We start from the raw sequence: 20,641 nt of genomic DNA, 5'->3' as shown, positions 1-20,641 counted from the left end.
CACGTAGCAGGCGACTCGGGTGCTAACAACAAGCTTCCACCTGGTGTTTTCTCAGCCTTGGTCAGTGGGAAAAGAAGTACGGGAAGCCCCAAGGCCATAGTTGTTTTGACTCTAGCCTGGGGTTATGAAACGGTCCTGATATCGCAGCTCAACAGAAACCATAAACATCCACACAGCAGTAACTATTGCAAACGGTCAGCAAGCCAAGCCTTAGCATGTGGGCCCATGGCTGGCTCATGGGTCCCCACAACTGTGCACTTGCTCCCCATGTAGGATCTCTGTCCTTAATGTGTTGTATTATGAGAATTAATGGTAAAACTTGTCTTGAAACAGTACTTTATACTTTGTGTATCTGTGTGGGTGCAAACTGTTGAAATCTTTACTTAGTATATATTAAGTTGATCTTCTGTATATAAAGATAATTGAAAATGAATCTTAATGAAGAATGGGATGGCAGAAGGAGTAGGAGGTGGGACTGGAACGGTGGTGGGAAGGCAGGTGTAGGGGGAAGAACAACTATATTCCTAAAGCTGTACCTATGAAATTTATATTCATTAAATAAAAGCTTTCTAAAAGAAAGAAATGCTTGCATGCACCTAAGAGTGCCTGAGTGTGAGGCTCAGTTTCCACTTTCTGCTAATGCATACCTGGGATGCAGCAGGTGATTGCTCAAGCAGTTGGGTTCCTGCCACCCATGTGGGAGGCCGGGGTTGAGTTTCTGGCTCCATTCTCTGGCCTGGCTCAGCCTTGGCCACTGCAGGTGTTTGGAAGGGGAATCAGGAGATAGGGATTCTCTCTGTGTCACTCTGGTTTTCTGTCTCTCTGCCTCTAAAATGAATGAATAAATAAAAATTATACAGAACATTTTAATGAACTATAACATCACCATTCAAAGGTGAAATTTATAAACACCTGAGACCATTTTCTTCCCCTTCTTTTTTCTGTGTATGGCTCTATTCATATAATTTTATGTACTCTCTATAATTTTGTGTTCTGCTGTTTTAATCATCTGAAACATTTTTCCTGTTAATTAGAACTCTTATTAAAGAAGAATTGTTCACTTTTTATTATTTCCCACTAAATGGATGGAAAATAATGTGCTCAACCAATTATCTCTTCTTGTATATTTAAGTTGTTTTTTAATAATATGGGACAAAGTCTTTGTGAAATACATTTTAAAATTTAGTTTTCTTCTTATAAACTTAATACATATTTATTATGGAAATTTTGGATAATGCATGAAAGTAAAACAAGTAAAATTCCTGTAGTGGTAATCTCATTATTCAGAGATAAATAGTAAGCATCCTAATGCCTACTCCTTGCTTTTTCCTTGACACACCTGTTAAACTGGAACGTTTTACGTAGACCTTACAAATCTGAACACCTTTCAGCTTCTTGTCTTTTTTCTGTCACATACATACAGACTGCTTTCTTTTTCCAAATGTGGAACTTTTCCTAAGTAGACATTACAAGTATGAACATCTTTTAATGTCTTCTGTGGTATGGCAGTGTTAGATGAGTGTTCCACTGTAAATTTGTGTACCTTATTTTTAAAATGGTTTTCTATTATTTCTGATGTCTCTCCATGATTATGTTGTATTGACAGTCTTTGTAGATCAACATATGTAAACACTCTCTTTGGGTTAAATTCTTAGAAACAGAATTGCCGGCTTCAAAGATATACATTCAGTAAGTATTGTCAAATTGGCTTCCACAAAGTTGTACAAAACTCTATGCTCTCAGTGTTCATGGATGCTTGTGGTTTTCTGAGAAGTAGATTTGTGAGCACCAGATTTTCAAATAACACTTTTTTAAGTGCTATAAAGCGTCTTCTGCATTTATGATTATTTTCCGTCATTAGATTCTTTGGTGCAAAGGACTTTATGTTAGATTTTTGAAGATTGCTTCCTTAATAGAAGGCTGTTATTGACCCTCATGAACAGTGGATAACAGTGCTTGGTAGGCTTTGTTCACACGATGATGAGACCATTCCATTCTTTGCACAGATGATTAGGGAAATACAGATGGCTTAACAGATAGATGTTAAACATTGCAAGAACCTAGACAAGATATCGCAGTGGCTCAATCCAGAGTAGTGGCAAAGAAAATGGTCATATTTTGAAGCCAGTGTTGACAGAATTTTTTGTTCAATTGTTTAATGGGATGTAAGAGAATTTGAGAGGTCAGTAGTCATCCATAGTTTTTGGCCAGAGTAAGTGCAAAGATGAAGTAGCCACTTATGGAGATGGGAAGATTGTAGGAAAATCATGTTTCTCAAGCAAGAGCAGAAGCTCAAATTTGGACATATTGTGTGTGAGATGTGTATTTGTTGAGTAAGAGGAGACGTTGAGTGTATAGTTGCATAAATGAGGCCAATGTTAAGAGGAGACTGCTCCGCTGAAGAAATAAACCTAAAGGTCATGAGCATAGAATAGCTAGCTAAGAGCAAACATTAGATGGCAACACCAAGGTGGTGAGGGTGGAAGGAGGAAGAGCACGGACTGAGCCCTGGGAAATTCCTGTCTTAGAGGTTGGGAAGATGGGAAGAAGCTGGAAAAGGAGACTTATGCAGCAGCAGGAAGAGAAAGAGGAACAAATCCAGCAGGTGTGGTGCCTGGCAGGAAATCTAAGGAAGTATTTCAAGAGGAAGGGATAATCAGCTGTATCATATGAGGACTGAGAATTGACCTTTAGATTTAATAAAATAGAGATAGTACTGAGTGACCTTGACAAGGGCAGGTTAGTGAGTGGTGAAAACCCAATTAGATAGGTTCAAGAAATAAGGGAGGAAAGAAGGGAAAAGTGAATATAGGTCATTCTCTCAAGTGGTTTTGATTAATGGAGAGAAGGAATTGTGGTAATAGTTGGACAGAGGAATGATATTGAGAATTACTGTTTTTCTGAATAGTAGAGTTTACTTTTTTTAAAGATTTATTTATTTGCTTGAGAGGCAGAGTTACAGAGAGAGGGAGAGACAGAAAGGTCTTCCATCTGTTGGTTCATTCCCCAAATGACCTCAATGGCTGGAGCTGGGACCATCCAAAGCCAGAAGCCAGGAGCTTCTTCCGGGTCTCCCACATGGATGCAGGGGCCAAGTTCTTGGGCCATCTTCTGCTGCTTTCTGAGGCCATCAGCAGGGATGCTGGATTAAAAGTTGAGCAGCTGGGACTCGAACAGGCATCCATATGAGATGCTGGTGCTGCAGGCAGATGCTTAACCTACTACACCACAATGCTGACCCTGAATAATAGAGTTTATACAGTGATAGGAAACATCTAATAGAAAGGGAGAACTTGGTGTTGCAGGAAAGGGAAGAATTTCTGGAATAAGCAAGCACGGAAGGAAGTGTTGCACGAGTAGGGGATGGGATATTGGCTTTAGGTAAGTGCATGGACAGCTAATCCTAGTGATAGGGAATGCTGAGGGTGAGTGCAGATGCTGGGTGGTGCAGAGCTGTGGTGGTGGAAGCCCTGCAGCAATCTTTACATTGTTTCTTTACTTCCCCTCCCTCCCCCACAGTGAGCCAGGAAGCAAAAGTCCAGCGGCGGCCATTGGAGGGTGAACCAACGGCAAAGGAAGACCTTTCTCTCTGTCTCTCTCTCTCTCACTGTCCACTCTGCCTGTCCAAAAAAAAAAAAAAAAAAAAAAAAAAAAAGAATGGGGAGTGCATGTTGAAGGTTTGAGGAGAGAGAAGTCGATGGATGTATTAAAACACACAGGGAGAGTGAATGCAGTAGGAAGATGGGATCTGATTGCCAGTCAGCCTTAAGGGACCACCTGGAGTCCGTGTTCATCCTTGTTAACTGAGTGTTCTTCAGCTTCACTGCACTGCACCTAGCAAGCCTGGAGCAGGTAGAGAGTTTGTTTCAACCAGGATAGGTGTAGCCGAGAGACTGTCATGTGTCTGGGGATGGGTGGGTAGGTTTGCAAGATAGTGAACTCCCTGAGCAAGGGAGGGAGTGAGCCATGGAAAAGGTGAGGAACAGTTAAGTGGTTGTTAAAACCATAGGGTTGTGGGTTTTATTGGGTCCGAGGGTGTGAATGGGGTATTGAAGGAGGACACTGGAATGGGAGGAGGTGGTAGAAAGCAACCACAGGGCTGTGGGTTTATTAGGGTCCGAGGGTGTGAATGGGGTATTGAAGGAGGACACCAGAATGGGAGGAGGTGGTAGAAAGCAACCACAGGGCTGTGGGTTTATTAGGGTCCAAGGGTGTGAACGGGGTATTGAAGGAGGACACTGGAATGGGAGGAGGTGGTAGAAAGCAACCACAGGGCTGTGGGTTTATTAGGGTCCGAGGGTGTGAATGGAGTATTGAAGGAGGACACTGGAATGGGAGGAGGTGGTAGAAAGCAACCACAGGGCTGTGGGTTTATTAGGGTCCGAGGGTGTGAATGGAGTATTGAAGGAGGACACTGGAATGGGAGGAGGTGGTAGAAAGCAACCACAGGGCTGTGGGTTTATTAGGGTCCGAGGGTGTGAACGGGGTATTGAAGGAGGACACTGGAAAGGGAGGAGGTGGTAGAAAGCAACCACAGGGCTGTGGGTTTATTAGGGTCCGAGGGTGTGAACGGGGTATTGAAGGAGGACACTGGAAAGGGAGGAGGTGGTAGAAAGCAACCACAGGGCTGTGGTTTTATTAGGGTCCGAGGGTGTGAACGGGGTATTGAAGGAGGACACTGGAATGGGAGGAGGTGGTAGAAAGCAACCACAGGGCTGTGGGTTTATTAGGGTCCGAGGGTGTGAATGGGGTATTGAAGGAGGACACCGGAATGGGAGGAGGTGGTAGAAAGCAACCACAGGGCTGTGGGTTTATTAGGGTCCGAGGGTGTGAATGGGGTATTGAAGGAGGACACCGGAATGGGAGGAGGTGGTAGAAAGCAACCACAGGGCTGTGGGTTTATTAGGGTCCGAGGGTGTGAATGGGGTATTGAAGGAGGACACCGGAATGGGAGGAGGTGGTAGAAAGCAAGAGGCTTGAGACTGAGAATTTGGTAGTGGTAGAGGTACAGGCCTGGCCATGGGGTTGGGTGGGTGAGATGGAAAGGTGGCCCCTGGAAAAGGTGAGGTCAGGGTCCTAGGAAACCAGAATGGGAAAAGTCACCTAAGCCATTATCAAAATCTCCACCAAGTGCAACAGGAGAGCGTGACCCTGAGGCAGTAAAGGCAGGGAATTAGGGACAACTGGGAGTCCATAATAATTACAAGGACAGTGGTAGGCAGCATAGGCTGATGCCATGAGATGCAAGGTGGGGTGACTTTTAGAATGAAGGAGAACAGCATGACATGTAAACAAGAAGGATCCCTCCTGCATCATCATCCTACCAGACAGGATGTGTCTCAGGAGAAACTGCGCCTGTAGGGGAAGGCTGACCTTGGAAGGGGAGGAAATAGAGCTTGGAGGGGCGGGGTTGTGCCCGTGGCCGTGCTTAGGTTCTAGAAGGCATCATGGAAGAGTCCCTGATGATGAAGAGTTGAGAGGGAGGAGGGGGCAGAGCCACAGAGGGATTGGAGAGCTAAGGGGGCGGGGGCTGAGCTTCTGGATAAAGGGTCTGATTAGATTAATATTGATCATTTGAAAGTGGGTCAACATGATGAGGCTGTGAATGTTGGTGGGAGGTAGGTGGTGGGTACTGCTTTGCCAAGAACAGGCAGAATTTGGAACTCCCACTTAACTTCTGCTCATGGGGTCACACAGGTGGCAGGGGGAGCAGGGTTGTTTGAGCCCTTGGTTCTTGATTTTTGATGATCTATTTTTTTTTTAAGATTTATTCCATTCATTTGAAAGAAAGAGTTAAACAGAGAGACAGAGACAAAGAGAGAGGTCTTCCATTTGCTGGCTCACTCCCAAGATGGCTGCAGTGGCCCGAACTGGGTCTATCCAAAGCCAGGAGCCAGGAGCTTCTTCCTGGTCTCCCACGGTACAGGAGCCCAAGGAATTGAGCCATCCTCCACTGGATTCCCAGGTGCACTAGCAGGGAGTTGGATCGGAAGTCAAGCATCTGGCATGCCGGCACCACAGACCGGGATACAATGATATATTCTTATCAAGGGAGAGGGAGAGGGAGAGAGAGAGAGAGGGAGGGAGAGAGAGAGAATTTCAGGAGCTTCATCCAAGTCTCCTGTGTGGATGCAGGCAAGCACTTGGTCCATCTTTTAATTCTTACCTACTGGGTCTAATTATTAGGTAATATTAGAAAAATTGAAATCTTTGTTGAATATAATTCATATGAGCTTCACCCTAAAATTAAACTCTTTTAAATACCAAAATTTCCGAATTCTGGGATACTCACAGGAAACGTAAGTACATTTAGAGTCAAGCCCTTGAATTAACTGTAGAGGAGGGGAACATGCCCTCTGTTGATTATCTGCTGTAAGTTTCACCAGGGACTCCTTGTAATTGCTCTGCGCTGTATGTTCTCTGGTATCCTTGGCTTTCAAAGTGGAAATGAGTGACAGTAATCAGAATATGCCAGAATACCAGAATATGCTAATAAAATCTTCTAGGGTATCTATAGACTATCGATTTGGCTGTATCCTCATGTGCTGGAAATGTTTTGTTGTATGGCAGAATAAAGCTAGGAGACTCTGATTTGGTAGGTCTGTGGGTACTCAGGTTTTCTGTTTTAGTTTTTGTTTTGTATCTGGTGACTGTAGTGCCAAAGCAGTTTTGGAGTCCTTTGCTTTGTGAAGAGTAAGGGTTCTGTAATGAAGAGCCAGCGTTAGGGATAGTGCCCGTCACAGCGTCCACTCAGCCATTAGGTGCCCTAGTCCTAGCGTGCACACTGAGAGCTCCCTGGTTATTGTCAGCAGGTTGTGACTTCCCCAGTGGAATGTACAAGGTTACTGCAGAATGTTTGAAGAAGAATAGAATTAAAGAGAAGTTTATTTTAGTATACCATTTTGCAATCCTTGTATTTTTTCTATAATGTATGTTGTCCCTGAACTTGTTGAAGATTCATCATAACTAAAATAGCATCACTATTAGGCACAAGGGTTTACAGAAAATCCTTTTTATTCGCATAAGCTGAAAAGGAATTTTTATGTTTAGAGATTGGAAAGTAATAAAATGAAACTTCCACCCAAAAACAGATCTTGGATAAACTTCTAATTCACTTTTATAGTTTTTATTTAATTTAATTTAAACAAACTGGGAATTTTAAGTACTGATTATTACATGCTGATGACATAGACAACAGCTCTGGCACAGAAAAAACCTGAAAAATGGGTGGTTGAATCTCATTGTTACGGGGGCCACCGTTGTGGCATAATGGGTTAATCCTTAGCCTGTGATGCCAGCATCCCTCTGGGTGCCCTTTCAAATCCCTGCTGCTCCACTTCCCATCCAGCTCCCTGTTCATGCACCTGGAAAAACCGTGGAAGATGGCCCAAGTGCTTGCCTGCACCCACATGGGAGACCTGGCTGAAGCTCCTGGCTTTGGCCTGGCCTACCCCTGGCCATTGCCAGCATTTGGGGAGAGAACCAGCAGATAGAAGATCTCTGTCTCATCCTCTTTCTCTGTAACTCCGTCTTACAAATAAATAAAAATAAGTCTTTTTAAAAAATCTCAGTGCTATGAGGATCGAGGACCTTCATCTGTTTTGCTGTAGTGCGGATTCTTAACAAGATGTTAAGTTGGCTAAGAGGCTCTGGAAGGTTGATGTTTGGCTAGAGAGAGTGATACAAGGGGTCTTCCAAATGTTCTTAGAAAACATCTATGCAAGAGCTATGCATGTTTTTTTTTGGTTTGTTTTTTTTTTGTTTTTTTTTTTTTTTTTTTTTTGGCACCACAGTAAACTTAACTTTTATTTCCACTTTTCCATGAACTTTTTGGTGTACCTTTATAAAAGAGAGAAAAGACGTGAATGGGCATTGTATAGTTGGTTAAGTCGTGCTTGGGATGCCACATCCCATATTGGAATACCTGGGATCAAGTCCTGACTCTGCTTCTGATCCAACCACCTGCTAATGTACACCCTGAGAGGCAGCAGATGATGGCTCATTTCTCATTTACAGTTGGGTTCCTGTTACCCACTTGGGAGATCAGGATGGAGTAATCTTGGCTCCTGGCTTTGGCCTGGCCCAGTCCTGGGTGTTGTGCTCATTTCGGGAATGAACCAACAGTTTTAAGATCTCTTTCTCTCTCTCCTCTCTGCTTTTCAAATAAATATAAATTAATGAACTTGGAAAAAAAGAGAGATGGTGAAATGGTCAAGGGCAGGAGGAGATACACATAGATTGGAGATAATGGGAAGAGTATTTTCTTTTAAAAAACTTTCCATACTTATAATTTCTTATTCCTCTTAAGTGAAACAATGAATTTTAGAATGGTAAAGCTTCCATTTCCTCAGCTGTTTTCTTCTCACAAGCTTTCCATAATTAAAAATGCACTGAATTATTTGATTTTCCATTGTAACCTATGATCTATGGGATTTTTTTTTCCTATTTTCATTGGATAGATTGTAATCTTATTTGAAGTTTTTGTTTCTTTTATATTTATATTATTCCAAAGAAGTGACATTGGACATTTGGAGACTGTTCTAAGAAAAACACAGTGTTAATTTTGTGCATTGTAAGGATCACTGCATGTGAGCAAAAGAAGCCATGATCAGCCTATTGCCTTACAAGGTGTTATTTTTGCCTGATGCTGTGGGTTGGCTGAGCAGAGATTCTTCATGTGGTATCAGCCGAGGCACCGTTATGTTTGCAAGATTCAAGAGGACCTCAATCACAACGTCTTTGTTCCCTCCATTTTATACAGGGGCACATTCTGTCCACAGAGTTTAAATAACTTGACAAGGTCACAGGGATAGAAAACGGCAGAGCCTGGACCATAGGAGAGCTTGTTGCTATTTTTAGCTCTGGTACCTTTGTAGTTCACTAGCGCCTCTGGTTCCTGACATTGGCCCTCTAGAGGAAGGATAAGCATTACTGCAGCGGAAAATGTTTACATCATGTTCTTTTGGCTCATTCCAGGCTTATATGGTGTGCAAAGAGGGAAAAAAGATTAAAATACATTCCTGATTTTAAAAACATATCTTTTTAAAAACATATCTTTCTTTAGAAAATGAGTGGACTTTAGAATTTGGTTGACAATGCTTTTTACTTTTATCTTTCAAAGTTAATAAAGAAGCAGTTACAAATCCATACTGAATCTGCTATTAACAGCAGCACTTTCTACCTGGTCTGTTTTAGAGTCAAACAGAATATTCAAAAGAACCTGTAGTTTGCTACCCTTAAAATGATTTAAGTAAATAAGCAATCATGTTCAAAGGAAAAGAACCTGTGGTAATTGTGATTAAAAAATTTGCTTAGGTTCTGACGTGCTGAAGGTAAGGGTTTCATGGTTCAGGAGAGGGAACAGTGACATTTTCAAAGAGGGGTTTTCAGCCTAATAATTAAAATCACAATGCCTAGCCGACTTTCACAATACTGCAAACAAACAGGGCTGTATTTGGTTTAAATTACACGGAGCGCTTTCCGGCAGCGCTCGCCGCTCTGGAGGCTTGATTGGAAGGCTGCACAGCCCTGAGTGGAGGGCTCTTCTGCGCTGTAATTACATTCGTGCCGTGACTCATTCTCTCTTAATGTACAGATTGTATAATTCAAAAGAAAACACTCCCCCGAAGTCAGGAATCTGGACGACTCAAAAGTCGTTTTTGAAGAACCTTTGTTACTGTTCTCACTGCCACTGCTGCCCCTCTGGGGAGCGTTTCATGTGGGCACGTAGGGCTTCACTCCCGCCCTGCCGCTCTGAAAATGCCCTTTAGTCCTGTGGATCCCGCAGATGCCCTGTGTCAAGGTTGGCCAGTTCAGCTTCCAGAGACTGCAGCCGCAGTGATTTGGGGCTTTTTCTCTGGGACCAACTGTTGGTACTACTCAGTTTCTCTCAAGTCTGCTTGTCTTCCAGTTGCTGCTTCTCTTTTCTTCATCAGCTAAATATTCTGCATTCCCAATTCGGAGTCCCTGGAGGACGAACTGGCCGCTGTGCCTGTGTAGGGATGTTTCCCTCCAGGTCTGGGGAGGTGACTTCAGCCATGCATAGCAGGGCTGGGGGACAGGACAGTAATGCTAATGTCTGGCTGGTCCCTCTCCATCTGGTTTTGGTCTTGGATAGCAAGGCCTGGTGTAGGTGCTACAGCAGTTGCCAGTTGAGTCTGAGGCAGATCTTCACCATATAGCTTCACAGTTGTGCTTGTCTACTATGGTGCTCTGTTGGTGCAGTAGGGGACTTATTTGCTCTTTTTTTTTTTTTTTAGAAAAAAGATTATTGGTTGAAGGGAAAACAGCTGTTGTCTCTATCACTCTTCCCTTCTCCAGTATTACACATGATGTTCAGGGGAGGCCACGGAGGAAAATATTGATTGTTCAAAGACAAATGCCCTTGACAAAGGTTTAAATAGGCACAGCCATGTAATGTAATCGGCAAAAGACAAGAAGATGAATGCTAAGAGTATTTTGTGATGGATTTGTTCACTCTTATTTTATTTTAAAAGATTTATTTGTTTATTTGAAAGAGTTACAGAGAGATCCTCCATCTGTTAGCTGACTCCCCAAATGACTACATCAGTCAGGAGCTTTATCTGGGTCTCCCATGTGGGTACAGAGTCCCATGAATTCTGGCCATCCTTTGCTGCTTTCCAAGGCACATCAGCAGGGAGCTGGATTGGAAGTGGAGCAGTCAGGACTTGAACCTGCACCCATAAGTGATGCTGGCGCTGCAGGCAGTGGCCCAACTTGCTGCAGTGCAGCACTGGCCCGTGTTCACTTTTTTTTTTTCTTTTTTTTAAGATTTATTTATCTACTTGAGAGGCAGAGTTAGAGAAAGAGAGTGAGAGCAGTCTTCCATCCACTGGCTCAGTCCCCAAATGGCCACAACAGCTGGAGCTGTGCCAATCCAAAGCCAGGATCCAGGAGCTTCCTCTGGGTCTCTCATGTGGGTGCAGGGGCCCAAGTACCTGGGCCATCTTCTACTGCTTTCCCAGGGAGCTGGATTTGAAGTGGAGCCAGGACTCGAACCAGTGCCCAAATGGGATGCCAGTTCTGCAGGTGGACGCTTGACCTACTAAGCCACTAAGCACTGGCCCCGTTTTTCACTCTTTTTAAGAAATAACAAAATGAAACTTTTTTTAACCTTGGGATATTTTTTTATCTGCATGCTATGCTTAGAATTGCAGCAGCCGTGTTGTGAGAGGTGCTGGTTACTAGAACAGGCCAGCTGCACGCTGCTGGCAGAGCAGAAAGTGGAGCACACTCTTGGTCTCAGTGTGCTGAGGGTCAGCCACCCGACCCACCCTGGCAGTGCCCTGATGGTGGGTGGGAAAGGACTGTGAAGCAATGGTGGCCTCCAGGAATGCTACCAAGCAAACTGTCCTAAAGGTAAAGGAACAGAAAGCTCCCACAGAGAAATCCAAACCCTCTGATCACATGGTTTGCTAAATTGGTTTAAAGCTCACAGAGAGAAGCAAGAAGAAAGAAATGATAGGTCAGGACATGGTACAAGCAGGGTAGAAGGACCACAAGCTAATCCTGGGGTACACGGTGTTCATAGGTCCTGCTTCTCTTTCTGCTGCATCCGCCTTTCTGCTGATGGTCATTACCAGGACCAGAACTGAGGTTTGGGTGAGGCCCACAGAGAGCAGGTGCCCTGGGCTGATGACACCCAATTGCAGTATCTGAGGGATGCTGGGAGAGGTATGTCGAGTCAGTTGCTAAAGCTTGCAAGTTACCCTGAGGAACAGTCATGAGTTCGGCTTGTGATTCATGGACAGAAGACACAGGAGGCGGGAATGAGTGTCAGCAGTGTGGTTCTTAGCTGGGCGGGTTTAGCCCCTGCTGTACATTAGCAGTGTCTGGAGACACTTCCATTCTCATGGCTGGTGTGTGTCGGAGATGCTCCTGGTGTTCAGTGGGTAGAGCCAGGGATGCTGCTATCCATGGTGCAGTGGACAGCCTCCCAAGGCAAAGAATTAATTGGCAGGCGCTGGTGTCCTGGCCTGGCAAGTAAAACCGCTTCATGTGGCGCCAGCGTCCTGTATGGGCACCGGTTCAAGTCCTGACTGCTTTACTTCTGATCCAGCTCCCTGATAATGCACCTGGGAAAGCAGCAGAGGATGGCACAGTGCTTGGGCCTCTGCACCCACATGGGAGACCTGGAGGAAGCTCCTGGCTCCTGGCTTCAGATCCGCCCAGCTCCGGCCATTGCAGCCATTTGGGGAGTGAACCAGCAGATAGAAAATCCCTCTCTCCCTCTCTCTGTAATTCTGCCTTTCAAATAAATAAATCTTAAAAAAAAAAAAAGAATTAATTGGCTGAAAATTTCAATGGTGTGTCAAAGTTGAGAAACCCTGAGTAGCACTGATGGGGGTAGAATTGAGAAATTGGGAATATTGTTTATGTATTTTAAGTGTATCTTGGGGTTTTTTTTGTGTCTCATATACTTAGGACATCATGAACCTTTATTACCCAGATGTCCTGTGAGTATGAAGTATGGATCTTCTAACCCTTTCTGTCAACGTGAAACACATACACAATCTTCTTATACTTTACACATCCTGTGAATGAATTCTGCCCACGTCTGACAAAACTTTGCTTACTAGCTGCTTATCTGTTCTTAAAAGCTCTTAAAAGGGTTTGCATATCTTTTATAAGCCTCACTTTTCTTCACTAAAAAAAAAAGCAAACCTAAATATTCTGAAAAGCAAATTCATATTACACTTGCCCTGGAATTTTTCATGGGAGATGAGATGATCAATGTGCCAATTATTTAAGCTACTTCGGATTGTATTTCTTTGACTCCAAGCTGAGAGCATCCTGGCTGGTTCTCACATGAAGCCAGTAGAACGATATATTCCAGAGACAAATGAAGCATGGACTATAATTATAGGTGTCCTAAGTGGTAATATAAGCCTCAGATACAACAGGAATATGGTGCCTGTTTTACAGCAGTGCTTGTTTGCTCATGTTGACATTTCAAGCAGCTGTAGGCATAGTGTTTATCACAATGGGGCTGTGTGTGCTTAAAATTTCACACTTTTTGTGTTTGGAACAATTTTTGTTTGGTGACCTCTGTAGCATTTTATTTCTTTATTTTTATTTTATTTATTTGGAAGGCAGAGCTACAGAGAGGGGGAGACAGAGAAAGAAATCTTCCATCTGTTGGGTCAATCCCTGAATGGCCCAAACGGCTAGGGCTGGGCTAGGCTGAAGCCAAGAGCCAGGTGCTTCTTCCAGGCCTCCCGCGTAGGTGCAGAGACCAAGGACTCGAGCCATCCTCCACTGCTTTCTCAGGTGCATTAGCAGAGAGCTGAGTTGGAAGTGGAATAGCTGGGTCAGGAACCTGTGCCCATATGGGATGCTGGCACTGCAGGCGGCACCTTTACCTGCTACACCATGCACTGGCCCCCTGCAGTATTTTTTTTTTTTTTGACAGGCAGAGTGGACAGTGAGAAAGAGAGAGAAAGGTCTTCCTTTGCCATTGGTTCACCCTCCAATGGCCGCCGCGGCCTGTGCGCTGCAGCCGGCGCACCGCGCTGATCCGATGGCAGGAGCCAGTTGCTTCTCCTGGTCTCCCATGCAGGTGCAGGGCCCAAGCACTTGGGCCATCCTCCACTGCGCTCCCTGGCCACAGCAGAGAGCTGGCCTGGAAGAGGGGCAACCGGGACAGAACCGGTGCCCCAACCTGGACTAGAACCCGGTGTGCCAGCGCCACAAGGCGGAGGATTAGCCTAGTGAGCCGCGGCGCCAGCCTGGCCCCCTGCAGTATTTTAAAATCAGATTTTGTTGTTGTTGCTTTTGGCTCTATTGAGAGAGTAACATTAGAAACTTTTACTTTTATGTATTATTTGTATTTATTAATGATAATTTATATTTTAGTGCTTTAAAAATAAATTGCTTTTGAGGTTTTCTCTTGAGGTAACTCCATTTACAGGAAAGTTTTTTTCACATATATAAAATTAATGAGAAACATTTCAGATTATGTAAATGTAAAAAATAAAACAAGCAGGAAAGGCTTCAAGAGAATTCATTTAAAATGCTTATGGTCTACTCCTTTTCATTTCTCTTAATTTTCTTTGCCTTATTTTCCTTTTTTATGCTAGAAATGAGTATTTTATCAGATAAAAATATCACATATAATATAAAGAAATGGTAAGGTATGGTAGCCAAAACAATTGATAGAAACTTAAAGTAAAAAAACAAATAAGAATAAGAAAAAAATAAGACGTTTATGTTAGTCAGCTTTTTGTTACTTTAACTAAAATACTGGAGAGGAACTTCTTGGGAAAGCACACGTTCATGTCAGCCTGCAGTTTGGAGGTTTGTGGTTCAGGACTGAGTGCCCCATTGGTCTGGCGACTGGTGGAGGACAGCCTGTGGCTGAGCAGGTGTGCTGGAATGGCCATATTGGGGGCCAGGAAACGGAGAGAAGCTGGCCCAACTCAGCTTCTAAATCACCTTTCAGGAGAACCACCTCCTGAGGGCCTGAAGCACCTATAGTTTCGCACCAGGCCCACCTCTGACACCAGAGTTAGAGCCAGCCTCCACCCTTAGTTCATAAACCACTGATGTGCAGCATCTGCATGGAGGGGAGCCAGTCCTGTTCAGTCCATAACAGTGTCTTAAAAATAACGATGTGCTTTTGATAATTTCCTGTGCTGAAACACAGAGAAACAGACACAGATCTTCCATCTGCTGGTTCACTTCCTAAATGCCTGCAGGAGCTGGAGCAAGGCCAAGCCAAAGCCGGGCGCCCAGAACTCAGCCTGGTTCTTTCATGTGGGTGGCAGAGACCCAAGTTCTTGAGCCATCACCTGCTGCCTTCCAGGGTGTGCATTAGCAGAAAGCTGAACCTGAGCACACCAGGATGGGCTGCAGGCATCCCTGGCGGTGGCTTAACTGCTGAGCCTGGGCTGAAGAATTGTTAAACAAGATGTATCAACTTCATCCTAATTTTTAACTGTTGCACATGTTCAGGGCCCTCTTTCCTCATGGTTTCCTTTTTGTTTTTACAGTGATTTGCTGTCTTCTGAGTACATAGAGAGATACATTGACCATGGAGGCAAGACTGTGGAAGTTGAAGTAAGTGAACTTCTCCGCTCTTTGGGAGGAAAGTTTTTGAAGATATTTTAAATACTGCTGGATATGATTTTAATTTTCAGTGATGCTTCCAAGTAGTTTTAAGGGTTTTAAAATATTTTACAATCTGTTGAGAAAGTTTATCACCCTGTTGTGAAATAAATAAAACTTTATCAGAAAAAGAATTCTTTATGTATTATAGGTATTGAACTTACTCTATGGTATTAATAGAGCTGCAACTAGTTCTTTGTTAGAATCTGTCACAGAAAATTGCTGAAATTGCCTTTAAGGTTGATACTGGGAACATAGAGGTGAGATTGTGCATCCAGGAGAGGTGCATGACTTTGCATTAAGCTGTAAAAGACTTTCCCCTGGCAAAATGTGATCATTAGATGTTTTGATTTATTTATTTGATTTGAAATGGAGAGATGGCCGGCACCACGGCTCACTAGGCTAATCCTCCGCCTTGCAGCGCTGGCACACCCGCTTCTAGTCCCGGTCGGGGCTCCAGATTCTGTCCTGGTTGCTCCTCTTCCAGTCCAGCTCTCTGCTGCGGCCAGGGAGTGCAGTGGAGGATGGCCCAAGTGCTTGGACCCTGCACCGCATGGGAGACCAGGAGAAGCACCTGGCTCCCGCCATCAGATCAGCGCGGTGCGCCAGCCGCAGCACGCTGGCCGCGGCAGCCATCGGAGGGTGAACCAACGGCAAGAGGAAGACCTTTCTCTCTGTCTCTCTCTCTCACTGTCCACTCTGCCTGTCAAAAAAAAAAAAAAAAAAAAAAAAAAAAAAAGAAAAGGAGAGAGGGGACACATGAAATACCTCCAACCTCTGGCATCAGGAGTGGTGCTGGGGCTTGAACCAGACACTCTAATATGGGATGTGGGTGTCCTAAGCAGCATCTTAACCGCTGAGGGAATTTAAAATCCCTGGAGACAGAAGTCTCAGGATATTGGTTATGACAGACAGGTAAGTTCTGGAAAGATTAACACATAACGAAAGCCTCCTTCAGCTGTAGGCAAAAGGGTGTGTTTTCCCCAGTCTACTGATGATGTAATTTGAGGTCATGAGAGACCAACAGCCATGTATACCTGTGGGGTTTCTTTCTGCTCCGCGCAGTGAGCTTTGGCCAAGTGTTTCTTTTCTTCTGAATAGCGTTCAGACTGTCTCTTCTACTTATCTGAACTGCAATGGCATTTGTTTCTGTTAATTTTCTTTTCCTAGTTACAAATTGATATACTCTCATTTAGCACAGAACCGTAAAACAAAAGGGGATAAATAATCACTGTTAAGCTCATCGCTGAGAAATACTGTGCTTTCTTTCTTTTTTTTTTTTTTTTTTGGTATTCCCTTTTAGTATTTTTGTCTTATGCATGTATTTATATACATTTACCTAGTAAATATCTTTTATCTGCAACGTTATATGTTATTGGTTTTCAGTAAGTAGTATATCATATTGTAAACATTTTCCCGAGCTATTTTTCCATAAAGCCCAAGTTGCCCAGTTTTCTGTTTACATGTATTATTGTAACAAAGCTTTTCATTCAGTTTTAACTCTGTTGTCAGTAATGAAAATTACGTTGATTGTTCATCATCAATTCAAATGACAACCTGAAGAGAATGGGGGTTTTCAGTTACAAATATAAGTGAAAAAAAAAGGGAAACTTTTTGTTATGGAACATCTGAAACACACATGGACATGGACGTATAAAGAATGCTTTAGGGCTGGCGCTGTGGTGCAGTGGGTTAATGCCCTGACCTGAAGTGCTGGAATCCCATATGGGCGCTGGTTCGAGACCCGGCTGCTCCACTTCCGATCCAGCTGTCTGCTATGGCCTGGGAAAGCAGTAGAAGAAGGTCTAAGTCCTTGAGCACCTGCACCCGTGCAGTGCAGGAGGCCTGAAGAAGCTCCTGGCTCCTTGGCTTTGGGTAGGTGCGGCTCGGGCCATTGAGGCCAACTGGCGAGCAAACCATCAGATGGAAGACCTCTCTCTCTCTCTCTCTCCCTCTCTCTCTCTGCCTCTCCTTTCTCTGTGTAACTCTGACTTTCAAATAAATAAATAAATCTTTAAAAAAAAAAAAGAATGCTGTAATGAACTCCCTCATTTCCATCATCCAGCATCAATAGTTATCAACAGTTTGGCAGTATTTTCTCTCTCAGTTTACTTTTTTGTTTTCTGTGGAGCGTTTAAATAAATTCTAGACACTATGATAGTTAACTAGTAAATGCGTATCAATATATCTATACATTTATAACTTATAAAGAATTAATATATCTGAAGTTTTACGAGTACTTAGATACATAATTGTACCAGTCGTTTCAGAGAGTTATTCTAAACTTAAGACTAATAATTGAGTGTTGGCTTACATCACTGCCTTCTCGCCAAAGGTATGATGTAGGGGAACAGAGTCATTTTGCTTATAGTTGGGGAAAAAAAATACGTACCTAGATTTAAAGACTGCAGCTTCTTTTATTCTCATCCTTGTGTATTTGGCTAACTTCTCTGTTTTGTATGATAACGGTTTCTGAATGCCCAGTATCTCTGATGTCTTTGTCGAAGAAGAGAGTGCACTCTTTCCATCCAGGCCTGTGGGTGGAGCAATGAAAGGCAGTTCTGGGCACTGAAGGTGGGTCCACGAGTCTTTAAGGTGATGCTCCTTTTTGAGGACATCTGAACTCAGCAGAGCACAGGTCATCTGTGATCACAGGGCCCATGGTGTGTGTAATACACAAAGCACGACTTGGACACACAGTCTGTGCTGGTTTTCTAGCCTGACTTTGCATTTTCTTAGGAAATTGAGAAGCCTTACTACCTCCACACCCTACAGCCGGTGGCTATGTCTCCCCTTTAAGGAAACCTCCCTGGGGGTCAGTGTTGTGGTGCAGTTGGTTAAGTCACTGCTGTGGTGCCGGACGTCCCATGTCAGAGCACTGGTCCGAGTCCTGGCTGCTCTGCTTCTGTTCCAGCTCCCTGGTAATGCACCTGGGAGGGCAGCAGAATATGGCCCCAGAACTTGGGCCCCTGCCGCCTACCGTGGGAGAATCTGGATGGAATCCCAGGCTTCCGGCTTCAGCCTGTTGCAGCCCCAGCTCTTGCAGCATTTGGGGAGAGAACCAGGGGATGGAAGGTCTCCCTCTCATCTCTGTCACTCTGCCTTTCAAACAATAAATAAACCTTAAAAGAAGAAGCTCCTGAGACATTCTCGTCTGGGTGTTCTCCGAGAATCGCACTGTCAGAAGCCATGGTCTCCCTGCGGCCTCGCCCTCTGTGCTCGGATCTTCAGGAGGTTGCCTTTCACAGGGAGTCTGATGGAGCTCCCTTTACCTCTTCCTTAATGCCTCGGAATTCTCTTCATGTTTTCATTTTGTTGTACATAAGAATCAAACAACATTGTAACATTTCATTGGTTAATGGAAGTTTCCAGTTGTATAAACTCATTTTTACAGTACTAACTATAGTAACATTTACCTCGACTGTTAGCAATAACTAACATTTGTTGCAGGATGTGAAAGGCACACCCATATATATACCCACACACCCACACGTACATATGAACATGATTCTCGAAACAACCAATGGCTATAAGTACTTTACAGAAACCGAGGCACAGAGAAGTTATTTACCTTGAAGAAATAACACAATAAGGATTAATGATGCTGCAATTTGAATCTAGATTACTGAACTCCAGAGCTGCCTCTTAGACCATATTATTATTTGCCATATATTCTCTGTTATGTGATATAGGACTTTTTTCGTAAAAATTGAAATGTGTTTATATTTATTGTACATATCTAGTTGATTTTATAGGTATCTTACAAATAGTTTGGATTAGGATCCTAATCATTCAGAATGGGTATGTACAAGGACACCTGTGATGTGGTTTCAACCTTTGGCAATTAACTGGCCACTTCTCAAGTCCTTTGATTGACTTGAACGCACTCAGGAGTCGTTGTCTCAAAAGTCTTAATTGCATTCCTGGTGGCAGCAAATAGATGGATAAGGAAGCAAAGGGGTTTGGTCAAAGGTTGATGACTGGACATGGGTAAAGGAATTAGAATGAGTGCTGTATTGGGGGGGAGCAGGTGTTGAAGGGGAAAGCATCCACATAAGGGTGGGAGAGGTTAGTGTATTTCTCTGGAGCTTTTAACTCTAATGGAATGGTAATTTACATTAAAGTTTTTTTTTTTCTTTTTTTATTAAGGTCTGGTGAAATGGCCACTGGCATTTCTGATAACAGAATAACAGGGAAGCTGGAGTGTTTTCACTGAACAGTTTTTCTCCTGCCCTTCATATCCATCATCCTCTCCGGGGTGAAGCTCCATTAAATATTTGTAATTTAGCACAATTCCTGGGCACCTGTGCCACCAACCAGTCTGTCAATCATTTTGTGTTCGATTTTCTAAGTCAGATTTCCAGCTCATTTCTTCCTTGTTAAATAAGAGATATCACTTATAAAAAAAACCATAAAACCAAAACCACTGCCCTCATCTTTTGCTTTCTGCAGTGGAAATGTCCCAGCTTTAAGAAATCATTTAGGAAATTTTAAATGTCGTGACTGTCTATACAACAGGTACCCCCCTGGAGCCTGGTAGTTCCTGAGAACTCAGCATTGAGACAAAATTGCTTGTGATCTCACGTTGTATTCGAGATTTCTCGTGTCCTTTTTTCTAGACTTCTGTCAGAGCATAATTCTCAACAGCTGAGTGATTCAGAAGGTGCACCGTGTGTTTAAAAAATGCTTCTTAAGATATCTTCTAAGACATTTTAAAAAAACCCTCTGGAAATAATTACATAGTGCTGTAGAATATTGTGGACTCCTTTCTTAAGTTAAAAGTGTTTTCAATTTGTCTTCATGACAGATTTTAGTTTATTTCAAATGTAGGTTATAGTTGAGTGAGTGCATTGTGCTTATTTTACTTTTTTTAAATGATAAGGTCTTTACTAACACATCCTTTTATGAGACAGATTTTTCTGATTCCATTAAATGCAATTGAATAGTATGAAAATGCCTAGATCATTTCTTTTTCGACCATGGTGAGTACAGAAATAGTTATTAAACTTCGGGAGTGCCTCTTGTATGCATCTGTTAAAGCAGAAAATTTGGACACACGGGTTGTTCTGCTTTTGCTTTTCCTGAATATCAAATTTCCTTATGGATCCTAAAAAATGCATTCCCTGACAATCTCGGTTCTTTCTATAGCAGCAAGAAAAAAGTGATGGAGAGGAAAAGGAAGCCGGGGCATTTTGCTGCGTGCACTGCACAGAGCCCTCTGTCCCGTTGCATCTGGGTGCATCATCTGGGGCAGAGACGGGGCAAGTTTTCCTCATGTAGCCTTCCAGGTTGTCTTCGTGTGTTGTAGGCTGCCTGAGATAGAATGCAAGCAGCAGACACAGTGGCCAAGGAATCTGTACTACAGCTTTCCTCAGCAGACTGCATTCCCTCCCACAGTTCTTTTCTTACTTGCTGCTTCCCTTTGCAGCTGAGAAATGTGGTTTCCTGCCTCAAATTCTCACTACTGTAGCTTTTCCAGTTACTCTTGGTGACACTTAGTCACCTAGACAGTAAT

At 43.4% G+C, this 20,641-nt stretch overlaps 1 protein-coding gene across 18 annotated transcripts in view; it reads left to right on the top strand.

Moving 5' to 3' along the window:
- ADAM22 (ADAM metallopeptidase domain 22) overlaps positions 1-20,641 on the top strand; it is a 247,049-nt gene that overhangs the window by 107,833 nt on the left and 118,575 nt on the right. For all 18 annotated transcript variants that reach the window (XM_070059834.2, XM_070059833.2, XM_089315839.1 and 15 more), the window contains exon 4: positions 15,012-15,078. In XM_070059834.2, coding sequence (XP_069915935.1) covers positions 15,012-15,078 — 67 coding nt within the window. The remainder of the gene's footprint in view (positions 1-15,011; positions 15,079-20,641) is intronic.

This window comes from Oryctolagus cuniculus, chromosome 16 (genome assembly GCF_051225735.1).
Source record: "Oryctolagus cuniculus isolate XC-2025 breed Fujian yellow rabbit chromosome 16, ASM5122573v1, whole genome shotgun sequence".
Lineage (NCBI taxonomy): Eukaryota > Metazoa > Chordata > Mammalia > Lagomorpha > Leporidae > Oryctolagus > Oryctolagus cuniculus.
Note: the sequence above shows the minus strand (reverse complement) of the source record. Positions and strands in the feature narration are given on the sequence as shown.